The sequence below is a fragment of the Epargyreus clarus genome, unplaced genomic scaffold (genome assembly GCF_041222505.1).
Source record: "Epargyreus clarus isolate Ecla_fem2 unplaced genomic scaffold, WU_Ecla_fem_2.2 ptg000019l, whole genome shotgun sequence".
In the NCBI taxonomy this organism is placed as follows: domain Eukaryota; kingdom Metazoa; phylum Arthropoda; class Insecta; order Lepidoptera; family Hesperiidae; genus Epargyreus; species Epargyreus clarus.
This window is the reverse complement of record NW_027332227.1, coordinates 8,587,233-8,600,687: the sequence shown is the minus strand read 5'-3', so window position 1 is coordinate 8,600,687 and position 13,455 is coordinate 8,587,233. Positions and strand designations below refer to the sequence as shown.

At 33.4% G+C, this 13,455-nt stretch overlaps 2 protein-coding genes across 2 annotated transcripts; one reads left to right on the top strand and one right to left on the bottom strand.

Moving 5' to 3' along the window:
• Nucleotides 1–254: 254 nt before the first annotated feature.
• Nucleotides 255–3,313, top strand: LOC140750335 (uncharacterized). The gene is made up of 5 exons (XM_073083795.1): nucleotides 255–1,036; nucleotides 1,281–1,380; nucleotides 1,488–1,592; nucleotides 1,899–2,060; nucleotides 2,413–3,313. Exons 1-5 carry the CDS (start codon nucleotides 255–257, stop codon nucleotides 2,464–2,466), a joined length of 1,203 nt encoding a protein of 400 aa, XP_072939896.1. The 3' UTR covers nucleotides 2,467–3,313.
• LOC140750336 (uncharacterized) lies at nucleotides 3,134–6,801 on the bottom strand. The gene is made up of 5 exons (XM_073083796.1): nucleotides 6,131–6,801; nucleotides 5,950–6,049; nucleotides 5,396–5,500; nucleotides 3,414–3,569; nucleotides 3,134–3,272 (listed from the first exon to the last, which is right to left on the bottom strand). The coding sequence occupies exons 1-5, from the start codon at nucleotides 6,700–6,702 to the stop codon at nucleotides 3,219–3,221; spliced, it is 987 nt and encodes a 328-aa protein (XP_072939897.1). The 5' UTR covers nucleotides 6,703–6,801; the 3' UTR covers nucleotides 3,134–3,218.
• Nucleotides 6,802–13,455: the final 6,654 nt, after the last annotated feature.

Below are 13,455 nucleotides of genomic sequence, written 5' to 3'. Positions count from 1 at the left end.
TTGACACTTTAGTTACACGCCAATTTCCTACTACTTACTATTAAAATTATGTAGTTTAATACCAACACCAACCACCAACACGAAACTCTGAATGTACAATCATATGTAGGCATGAAATATTAAATACAAATGCATTCGACCTACTCTTTGTCTCTGTTAACAACTTGAGTGTATAATAAAAGAGGTAACAGCAACCGTACTAATGTCTTATTGTTTCGTAGACAACAACTAATTCAGTCGCATTGATTAGCATAATGGAGGACATTTCCATGGATATAAATTTTGATAAAATATTTAAAATTATGATATTTGGAATGAGACTAAACAGATCTCATCCAGATATTCCGAGAGATAGAAAGTGGTTATTTCAGTTCATGTGGATGCACGGAATATTCTTCTTTGTTTTCTGTCTTTTAATGTACAGTACGTTTGCCCACGATCTTAAGAAAAATGATTTCAGTCAGGCCTGTTCAAATGGGATTCTGAGTGTGATTTTCAGCGTAGTGACGTACAAATACGGTGTTATGTTAAAATATCAAAATCAGTTGAAGGGTTTGATGGACGAAATGAGGGTTGATTATGAGCGAGCAAAAACATTGTCTATCGAAGAACAACATCTGGTACTCAATTATGGCAAAAGAGGAAAGAAGGTGGTAGTTATATGGATATTGATAGCCAGTATTACTGGTGGCTTATTTCCTGTAAAAGCGTTCATTCTAATGGCGTACTATGCAATTAAAGGAGAATTTAAATTATTTCACCTGTACGATCTTACTTACCCAAGCCCGGTAGAGGAAAGAAAAAACGAGCCCGGTGTCTATTTAGTACTTTTCACTTTATTTTCATTTTACGATTGTTACGCTATAGTCATGTATATCGCTATGGCAGCGTTGGGACCCATATTTATGCTGCATGGCTGTGCCCAATTAGAACTGGTAAGGAGGCGAATCATGAACGCATTTACCAAAAACGACTCTGAGAAATCAACATTGAAAAGTTTAAATGAAATTGTACAACAATTGCAGAAAATCTACAGGTAATATTTTTGTGTGTTTTTTCGTTATAAAATTTTTATTTTTAAGTTTAATAGAACCAATTTATTACAAATATAAGACTAGTTGCCACCTTATATAATCAGCAATGTTGTATGATGCAATAGTAAACAGTTTCACAACGTAAAAGATGTAAAATCTACTATTTACATAGTAAAACTGGTAAAACGGTTGTACATTGATATAGCGATCCTAAACACGTCACTTTAAATTTTTTTTTTTTTAAAGATTTCTCGAACGTGTACAAGAGAGCTTTAAAATATTGTACGAGCTGACTTTGAAAGCTACAACTGTTATCCTTCCCATATGTTTTTACCAAGTTATCGAGGTAAGTTACAGTAAGGAATAACAATAACAATAAGGTGAATAATAATAAAGATATCTAACAATAATAAACCCGCAATTTATTAATAACTATCATAAATTTTGTTCTAGTCATTCAACAAAGGTGAAATAAAATTGGAGTTCATTTCAGTTATTATTGGCGGCATAGCACTTTCCAGCATTCCCTGTTATTATAGCGATGAACTTATGGATATGGTAAAATAATAATTAAATACTATCACATTATGTCAACGGTGGTGGAAAAAGTATAGTAGCATGGTGAAGCAGTTCTTGTGTGGACGCCGACTGACTTACTCATTGCTTGTAATGTTATGTATGTATAATAGCCGCTTCAAAGAAAATCTTAAACACATAGGAACTACAATTTATAATAACAATTCACATAACATTTCATAACAATTGCTTATAGCATAATTTGAACATAAAGAAAGTTAACTTTACTTATTCCATCAAAACAGAAACAAGGCAATTTAAATTGATATTAAACAAAATGTGTACCAGGGGGAGAACCTACGTCTAGCTATATACTTTTGTGGATGGGAAGGTTACTTGGAACGGCACAAAACATTGAGAAACACATTACTCCTGCTTCAATCCCGGGCTGCGCGTCCTATTGCAGTACGCACCATGTTTCGTGCGGTCTCCCTTGATGCATTAACAGATGTAAGTATAAACGGTGACGGACTTACCAATTAGTTGAATAGGCTTAAAGTAGGACGACAGAATTTAAAGAATTCAAATCTAGGATGACTCATATTCATGTACAGATTATTACATCTTGACGACTACTTTCGCTAAGTACAAAGGTAAAAACAGTTGTGATTGGCATTAGCTTGTGATGGTATCTGGTCTGGACTTTGAACTAGAGCATCGATTTATAGAGGTCAGCAGGCAAAAATAAAATACTCTACTGGCGGCAACTGTATAAACCTGCCACTGATCCGCATGTATTGTTTAATATTTAAACTTTGAACTAAATTAAGCCAAATGACACATATCCCAATCTTTATTTCAGGTCTATCATCAATCCTATGCGATTTTTAACGTTTTAAACGCGGCTTGGAATTGATTGACTCACCCTTGCGACGGAGACAGGAAACGATCGTCCTAATTATTAATGCCTTAGATTAGCGGATTTAAAAAAATATAACGCGAAGTATATTAAAACTATAATTGCACTTAGACTGAAATGTGAACCATGTTATTTTGTTCTTTTCACTTACACTTAATGCAGAGGAACGTATTATGAAAAACATATCGTAAGGGGCCTTTTGCGTGGACTTATAGCCTTTCCAGTATATCGTCATATACTATTAGTTTTACGATATACTATTATTTTATATATGTATTAATTAAGCTCAATAAAACATTCACATATTAACACATACACACATAGCAGCGTAACGTGCCAGTGGGGGGTTGATGGTTCTCCCGCCGACTATTTCGTAATGGGGGCAACCTTGCTTTTCTCTTCTGCAACAAATTCAACTTCTATCCTGTACCCTTACCAGGAGTTTTTACGTTTCGACAAATATGACTGTTTTGGTATTTGTTTACGTATTTGCCCATACAAATTCCAAACAGCGCCCCTAGCGGATTATGTCAGAACTAGGAGATCGTATGGGCCAATACGTAAACAAATACCAAAACAGTCATATTGTTCGAAACGTAAAAACTCCTGGTAAGGGTACTGGGGAGCGCGAAGCCACGCTACGGTACTGAACACAGGTACAGAATATGCAACATGCACACACAAGTTCAAAATTTATTAATAAAACAGTAGTTTTTAGTCGAAGTAGTTTTTCTTGGTCTCTTCTTTACCTAAACCCAAACGGCGTTTAAAATACTGTATATGGCGTATGATTGACGAGCCATCTGAAAAAGGTGAGAAATAGTTTTTTATTTTATGGCTTAAAATGTACAGAAAAAAATGTTATTCAATGCGTTTGTCCTATAACTCACAAATGTAGTACGATTAAATAAATAATTTAAATAATAATATATTGATTAATATACCTCTGCGTAAGTCTGCAGGCTAAGAGGGTAAAAAAATGTATTGAGGACGACAGGCTTTATTGTCCTAGTCAACATAAAAAGCACGGACTTGCGTATTTGTATGTTCGAATGATTTTCCCAACCGCACGAGTAAATCTCTTGTCGCATGTACGCACTCTAAAATAAAGAGTATTATTTAGATTTTTTTTTTTTTATATTTGAACCTGACGATAAAGCAGACGTGCTACCTGATGGAAAGTAGTTAACGTCGCCTATGGACATTTGCAACACCAGAGGAGTCGCCAATGCATCGCCGGCTTTGAAGGAGAGCTCTTTTTGCACCTTTTTTGAAGAGCCTCATGTCATAGCGCTCCGGGAATACCTCGGGAGGAAGCTCATTCCACATCTTACACGTCCGTGGCAAGAACGTCCGTGCAAACCGAACCGTGGAGGACCGCCAGATAGATTAGATATAACAGATAGGATTAGATATAAGAGTATGTAAGAGTATTATTTACGGACGTTGAGTGATGGTTTATGCAAATAAAACGATTATTAGTAAATAACAACATAGTTCATTATAAACAGTATTAAGATTTGTAGGCTAAGTGGAATTCCGTAAATGAAAAGTGACGTCAATCAGTAATTCAGTAATAATAAAATTAGTTATCATTGAAACACAGCGATCCGTACACCAAGACACATCCAAATCAAATGCGTAATATCAAATGTTACGAACGTTTAATAGGAAGAGCAAGTAAAAAAAAATGGTAGGTAAGCGTAGTCCGCTTTCAACGTTTTTTAGACCTACCCCCGACAGATTCATATACAGGCATTGAACGAGTCAGACACGGGACGTGGCAGACAAACCATTGTTTTATACAACATTGTTCCTGTTAATATTGAATAGAAATATCATACTTTACTCGTATTTATCACGACCCATGCCTGTGACGTTTTAGTGAAAATAAACGGAGCATTAAATGAATCAAATTTTACTTATATTTCATAGTAACTTTTTATATTTTGGTAATATTAAATGGACATGAAGGGTATCAATGATATAGATAGATACGATACATAGATGCATACATTGTCTTTTGCTAAAAATGTTCACCCGTTATATAAGTGCGTATTTTAGAACATTCTTAAGCAGCACATATTCTATAGATGTATAAAATATACGCAGAAATAATGTACCATCATAGTTATTCACAGAAAGGATGCATGCAGTTCACCTGATGGTAAGTGGCTACTGCCGCCCATAGACATCTGTAATCAACCCCAGATAGGATTAGATTTCCTATCTGAAGTCGGCCAAAGATGCGTCGCTACCCCTGAGGTCTAAGCTGAAACGCCTCGGAAAAGTATTTCTCCCTTACCACACCAAGGGTAAGGATAAAAATTTTATTTAGACAAATACACATCAAATAGAATCAGCTATTTTTTATCAACATTTTTGTATTATGCTCCATTTCCTTGGACATAAAACATCAAAGCAATGTAGTAAATACATAAAGTTCACGTCAATTTTCTCAAATAAAATTGTTTTTGATCATTCTTAAGGAAAAAGAAAACATTTCGTATACATTGCTAATATATAAGTGTATGTTCCAGAACCTTCTATGTCTATCACTTACGATAGCATGCCGTGACTTTTCTAATATTGTTTAGAGTATATTCCTTAAGAATAGATTATCATATTAGGACCCTGGTATGGAAAATATAGCAGAAATGAAATTAATATAAGCGTTAACTCTCTTTTTGAAATCTTTTAAAATTCGGACATTGAAATCTTAAATGTGTACATGTAGGTATAGGAGTTCGACGAAGTAAGCACACACACAAACTTTTTCAAGATTAAAAAGAATCAAGACAAATGTGCATCACGTTACAGAAAGACAAGTTGATGTCTTACTCTATTATAGATCAGAATAATTGTTTAAAAGCAAACCTAATATAGTAATTGCTTATTTTCTTTTCTTGAGATGTTTGTTACATACCATTTCCATTAGAAAATCACTGTAGTAGCAAGGCATGAAGAATTGACACTTGGCGCCAGAGAGCAACGACAGAAATTCAATATTTATTTCATTTCGCCGTAAAGACTGCAACCATAAAGTTCAGTTAAATAAGAATGAAATAAAAGCACATATATAAATTATCTCAAACAATAAATAAATTTTAACTAACGAACTAACTTAACGAAGGTGGTAGAACCCTTTGTGGTTCGACTCGGGCGGCACCACCGCCACACCTATTTCTGCCTCATAACAGCAGTGTTAAGCGTTGCTGTGTTCCGTTTTGAAGGGTGTGGCAAGGGAGGCATACTTTTCCGAAGCGTTCCAGCTTAGTCCTCAGGAGTAGCGGCGCATCTGTGGTCGACCTCAGGTAGGAATATCTAATTCTATCTGGGGTTGATTACAGATGTCCATGGGCGGCAGTAACCACTTACCATCAGGTGGACTGCATGCTCGTCTGCTACTCATATATTATTAAAAAAAAACTGTTTAAATTTATTATATCGATACAAAATATATTAATGATGTTTGATTACCTGAACAACTTCGAATACGGTGAATGGTAATAGGAATGTTGTAGTTTTCATCGTAAATTCAGACAAAGGTAAAAATGTAATCTGAACATCCTGTACAAATCTGTAAATTGAAATTAATACTTACAATAGCTATAAATATAAATAAAAAAACAACATAAAATACACTATTCGAAGAATTTACTCGTAAATAGATTGCAATTTTATATTGATTTCCTTAATTTTCTCGCATATTTCTTCAGGATTTTCGGTCTGTTTAAAAATATTTTTCATACGCAAACTAAGTATTTCTAACTGACCACAACAATGTAACAAAAATAAAGGAAGTAGAGGTTCAAAGCCATTGTAAATAAATGTTGCGTAAACAGCAAAGACAGATTCTAACGTGTTTATAATCATATATCCAAGAAGATCATTTTTATGTTGTTCCATTGCGGGCGGTAACATGATCTCAAGCAATGGAACAAATTTAACAGTACCCCGACAATAATAATAAAAGGTACAACCAAACGATGTTAACATGAACACAAAGAATGTCGGTACTGTCGACAGTATCCAGAACTTGAGAACAGTTTTACTCTTCTTTATATATCTGTCGATAATTTCTTTTTCCTCCTCAGGAAAGTGCACCGAGATTTCATAATCATCATTGATATAGCGAATTAAGTTGCGTACTATATTCCTGTTATAGACAACGACAACATATTTACAAATAAGCGTGAATGCTAAAGTTGCTACTATAGTCTCCCTGACCATATCCGTAAACTCTTTGTTTGGTATACGGTAGTTTATTATGGAGTTTAATAAAAGACAGAGCAATAGGAAAGAAATTGAGACGGTTGCAAATGATTTCAAAGCCCATCTTATGTCTCGTGGGAGGGCTGGATGAGAGCCATTTATCCACAAACACCGATCTGTCAATCTAAACACTTCTTCAAATTTCAATTTTTGATGCTTCGACTCCATTTTCACTTGTATTCTTTCTGATCGAACTATAACTGTGCAAGGAAGGCTGAATCACATCGTTATTATACTCATTTGTGGGCGTATTATTGTTGAGAAACTGGAAGTGTATTTGACATCAAGATAACAAGCATCAATATGTTCAGACCTACAATTTTCTACAGTTATCTATCAATATAATACAGGACGATTAAATTAATGCTTATACAATTCAAATAGTACTGCTTGTAACGAATGGTTCTGTAAACATTTTTTATCTGTAGGTACTTTAATGAACGGGAAAAAATACACGAAGGAAAATACGTCATGTAAAAAAATAGGAGCTTTTTATATAAATTGAACTTTGGAAAGTATTGAGCCAATTCAGACGAAACTCGACACAATTGTACCTATATTGCGTCTTCGTCTAATATACGCCTGTTGAAAATTATATGCAATATCACACAACCGCATCGCAATTATTATACTTAAAAATCACATTTATATAATGTAGTAAAACAGTTAAATTCTTCACGAATTTTAACTACAATATAATTTAAGTTTTCTTTACGTTGCAGCAAAAATCGTTTGTCGATTTTTTAATAGTAATATTCACCAACTTAAAAATAGGTAACAGCAATCATTGTAATTTGTAATAGGCTGTACGCCTATTAAGTAGGTATTTAATTACTACGTATGCTGTTTAAAGGGTAAAAATCTTAATCATTAAAAAAATCGAAGCGAAAGAAAGTTGAAGTAACATTTGACGTTGTAAGACTTGCAATAAGTACTCTTATGTGAGTCTGGCATCCAGAAACAGAGCGATCCTCGTTAAATCCCCTATTCCCCTATTCACGAAAGCAAAATCGCTTTAACCGTACGTCTTGCTTAGACGAGCGGAAAGGGTTAAACATGTAGTAATTTGAAATCCTATGCCAAACATGTTGACCCTTTACGTAGAGCCAAAAACGTATGTAATATAGTAGTCACTCGTATTTTATTTTTAAACATTTATATACGATGTATCAACTTTGTTTTTGAACTATTGTGATTGGTACATATAGAAATAAATAAATTTCGGGTACTTTGACTACTTTACAATAATTATCTGTATTTATTCCGTGACAATTACATAGATATTTGTAAAGCCTAAACAACACTGTCTCATTTGAAATGGCACAACAACTTTAATCTGTAATGTTTTTATATTCCTTAACATTTTCAACACACAGTATATCGTCGTTGCTAATAATTGCAAATATGATGCCAATTGCTATCCCTGAGAACTATGTAAAACGTCTCATATATTTGTTTTTCCTTTTTGTACGCAGACATCATTGTATCGATCAAAATATTATTTTACTACCTATAAGAAACCAATTAATAAATTGTAACACCATCAACTTCACACACACATTCTCCCTTCAAACCGAATAATTTAGCATCACTGTTGATATAGTGTCAATGTAACACAAACCGCGTAAAATATTACCAGGTCGTGGAAATAGCAATCTTTATGGACAAATTTAAAGCAAACCTTACTGTAAAATAGAGATCAGATCCGAAGGCGTCTTCATGATCAAAATATAAGAGGAAATATTATGAATCTTTTCTTCACTTTTCGACATTTTCCTTGCTAACAAAAAATTACGGTTTTATTCAGTATTAATCTTATAAGTAATTAAGTAATCCAATTTTTAAATTTACTTTTTTAGTCCTTATTTGAACGCTACTCGCCATTTTAGCGCCGATATGGTTGTCAGACGGACAGTTAACAAAAGTTTTTTGGAATTCTGTGTCATATGTGTTTACTAACGACATCACGAGTCAAACAGAAATCAGAATAACCCCTAGCAATCGGCGCTAAAATTAAAAGTCCATATTTCAGTTTTATAGAATTGTTTACAAACTTTTCCAAAATAACTCGGTTTTGTAGAATAAAAATAAATAAATAATACTTTATTAATACTTCAAGAATAATGAGAAACACTTGATGAAAGGAGTACCATATTCTCTCCCTATTTTTCTTGCGTTAGACTAAACAAGTTACGTTTAACAATCGAAAGAGTTTACCTGTTTCCAATGCAGCAGACTTCTACTTATAGAATCTTGTCTTTACTTTTGTTGCTCCTGTCTTCATTACCGAATGCAGTGTTTGTTTTGGCGGTGCTGCGGAGGTGTGCTCGTGAGGCTCGCCCAGACGAGTTCTCGCTTCGTGACAACAATACTGATACCCTCATTTTATATTCGTCCGTTTCAGACTTTATGATAGAAAACTTTCGTTCTGATTTTAGTTTTACATACATTCTCGAAAATATTTGCGTAGGTTATTACGAATATTGGTTGGTCAACTGATCTCTTCAATCGTACATCCGTATGATTGAAGAGAGAGTGTAGATTGCTCAAATCCATTATTATTCATTTTTTTATCTCTATCCGCATAAAATGGAACCCTAAAAACCGCATTTTAAGCCCCATGAATTATGTTACTCATATGCTTAAATATTAATGCGTGTGAATGAACATGTGATAATGAGATGCTATTATGTCTTCAATAGTCACCGTAATTGTTATAATGACCAATCGTCATGAAAACGTTTACTTGTTGTTATATTTTATATTATAAACGAATATCCCTCGTGTATTTACTGTAATGAACTTGTAGATTAAGATAAATGTTTGATTAAAGTAGGCTCATATTATTATTTCAAATCCCCTACCATTAAAATTAAATATCTAACTGCTGATTCTAAACGTTTAAAAATATCACTTCATAATTAAAAGTGTCGTAAACAATAATAGGCTAAGTTCCCGACATTTTTTGTATTTAAATAATTTGCATATCAAATGAATGTTTGTGGCCTAATGTTTTAAATCTTTCGATAGATTATTAGACCATTTATGTTTTTTTATTGCAAGGTTAACTTGAAAAATTGGCAGGAACTTAGCTGCCAATCTAAATTATTTAATCCACCAAAATAATATTAGTCGCTACCTGCAGGATGTAATATTACCTTATACATAACCTCACACTTGTCTAATTTATATTTTAAATTAAAATGAAACGAAAATGTTCACAGTTTTATGACAAAGAGGGAAACAAAGTAACCAAATCTAACCGCAAAAAGGTAACTTAGCAATCAAAACTTTTGCGGCTCTTACGGAATTGTTTGATATTATCCTGCTCAAGAAATGTTATTAGACGCACAGACGTATTATGCTGTTGTGTAACTTTTAATACATATACCTTTGTAATATTATATTTAATTATCCAATTATCGTTTTGGAATGTATATGTATCATCTTTGTAGCTTTGCCAGTTGAATATTGTATCTTAAAATAATACCTTTACTTTAAAATACTTACTTAAAACATAATAGTCTAAGGCAAATTATATTTTGTATGATACCAACGTCAGAAGATCAGTTTTAAAAATTCTCTACAAGCCAATATTTAGCTTTCAAGTGAATTTACTAATTAAGTTTTTAAAATAAAGCTCAAATTGTTTGCTAAAAAGGCTCATTAGCTCATTCGGAATTCAATAAGGCGACAGAACAATTTGCTTAGTTAGAGATGAGAATTTTCGTTGTTTGAATAATTATGAGATATTCCTACACAATTAATCACGTTCTCACTTCGGTCGTAATGCCAATTTAACTTGAGTTAAGACAAGCTACATTATCTGTATATTCGAGTAGAATATCCATCAACCAGAGTTGGTATGAGGGTCTATGGCAGCGGTCGACGTCTCTTTTTTTTAACACGCTTTTATTAGCTTGGGTTGTATGTTTGTATGTATGTATGTACGTAACAGTAACGGAATCTTTGAACCCGATTTCTATCCACTTTCAACGTTCAGTTTAATTCAAATTTTGAAAAATTATCAAGAACCGATGACAATACACGATTTTTATAATTTTGTACCATTGTCCTTATCAACATTCTCAGGATTAACGATTTTCGAGGCGAGAACTGTTACTTAATTGATTCCTAGATTGAAAAATTATGTTCTACTTTTTAGTTCATTATATCATGAAATGCGTGTTTTTTAGTTTTTTGAACTATATTTATTTTAATTTGATGTAGCAAATGAACCGTCCGTCCAACTGATGGTAAGTGGTACTGTTCATAGATATCCGAAATCAATCCCAGATGAGCCACAACCACTAGCCTCGGTCGTCAATGATGATTGTCTTAATTTAAAGTATAATTTAATACTTTAAATTAATTGGAAATTGGTTCAATACCCTTGATCAAATACAATGATTTAGATCTAATTTTTTTAAGTATTTTTTACCGTGTTACTACACGGGGGACAAATTAGGTTTTAGGAAGGTCTGCGGGTCGCGTGTTGCCGACTGCTAGTCCATGGCCTAAACTTTTCTCATTCTGAGAGAATCCGTGTCCAGCATTGCGTACTGGTAATCCTGTTAGCTGTGATTTCCAAATATGGTTTTTATTCGTATACTTCTAAAATTCCAATACCTAAGTAGATATCCGATATTATTTTCGGATGAATGAATCTGACAAAAAGTTGATATTCAACCACGTATTAGATCCATAAATAAGTAAATTAACACACTCTACATAACACAATTACCCAGTTTACCTATACAAAGACGAGTGCGCCAATATTCAAATCTAAAACAGAAATGTAAAATAGATGTTTACCTGGCTGAGAATTGAGCAGGCGCGTGCATCTATGTTTTTGTAAGATATAAAAATAGTAGTAGTAGAGCATGTAGTCTAGCTGATATAAATTCACAGCTATTCATTCCATCGGTAAGTAACGGCAATGCTAAATTTCAGGCTTATATCTATTAGGTGTTTTTGCCCACGCAACCATTAAAAAGCCTACCATCTTTACAAGGTACTCTTATTTCGACATAGATTAGTAAAAATACTTCGCCGCCTTGAAATTGAAGACAGTCACAAACTGCTTATTAGTAAGTTCTTTTTTTTAATTCTTGACAAATAAAACATCTTTTGAGAAAATTTACGAATAAATAACTAATACTGCGTAATTTAAATAATAAATAAATAATTATTTCAAATATTTTAGGGACATTTTAGCACGGAGACGTGGCAAAACTTATTTACGCAAATATTACAATTCTCAAAACTGGGTACATTTTCTTGTTAGGAGTGAGTAATTGTACAATCAAACAAACTTACCAAGTGTAGTTCGATTGAAATTATGCTCCTAGTTGTCTCGTCCGAAGATGATCATAGAATACTGACTGTTAGTTAGCTCCCTAGCACTTACTAACGCCACATAAGTTTAAATAATCTTTCTGAAAATAAAAATTCTGCATAATCTGTACCTCGTTGTCTGTCACGCGCTGTCATTACGTCGAGCTGTCATTCAGTTTAAAGTTGTAAATATATTTTAGTATAGGAGTAGCATACAAGTATGCCGTCCACCGGATGTCAAGTGGCTACTGCCGCCCGTGGACATCTGTTACTACACTTAATTGATTCTACAACTTTCGGGAGCAGGTGTAATACCTGCAGGGGAGGGTGGGACTGATCATCTTCGGACGAGACAACTAGGAGCATAATTTCAATCGAACTACACTTGGTAAGTTTGTTTGATTGTACAATTATGCCCCAGTTGTCTCGTCCTCGATGATCATAGAATACTGACTGTTAGATGTTCAAAGACCTGTTGTAGAATCAATACGGACAAACATCACACAGCTATGAAATAAATACGCCACGCAGGTGCTGACCTGTGTGGTGGAACGGTCGCTGTACCGGTCGGAAACGCAGTGTTCAATTAGGAAACATCCTGAAAATCAAATAATAAATTCTGTTTCAACTCCGCGCTTCCATTAATTCTTCCCTGTGTGTGTTTATGACTTCTTTACTTAAAAAAGAACCAATTATAATAAGAGAATGTAGCATAATTCAGCATCTCATACATTCAATACAAAAAAAAGCACAGTACTTATAAAATAAATATTTTTCGACTTGGCGGTGGCACTGCCGTGGCCCCAGAAGTCTTATCTATTACATAAGTATATATAATAAATGATAATATGTAACAACACTTTTTGCATAACTTTTGATTGCATAGATGAGGCAATCTATAGCACAGTGTACTAAATGATACCACCAAAACGGTTCAAATGGACCAAATGTGGTTCCTTATGAAACATAAATAAAATATTTAAAATATTATTATATGAATTTGTTTGTTTTTTTTTTTTTTTTTACAGAGTCCAAACTTCTCAAGTTTCATAATTTTATGTATAGTTATCATTTATATTAACTTGATTGGTAATAGTGGAGGCTAAAGTATGTAATATTTTGTCTCGAACTAAAATAAATATAGTAATCATTTATATTTTCTCTGCATTTCAAATGTTTATTGCTGCAGTAAGAAGGCTATCCACATATAGGTACTATTAAAATAATAATAATAATACTGTAAAGTATCACTTGTTAACATTTGTTCCCAATTTTGAATACAAAAACGTCTATCAGGAATGCTCCCGGATACCATTTTTCTTTTTTTTTTTTTTTTTATATTAATGTAATGTTCCACATATATATACTTGTATC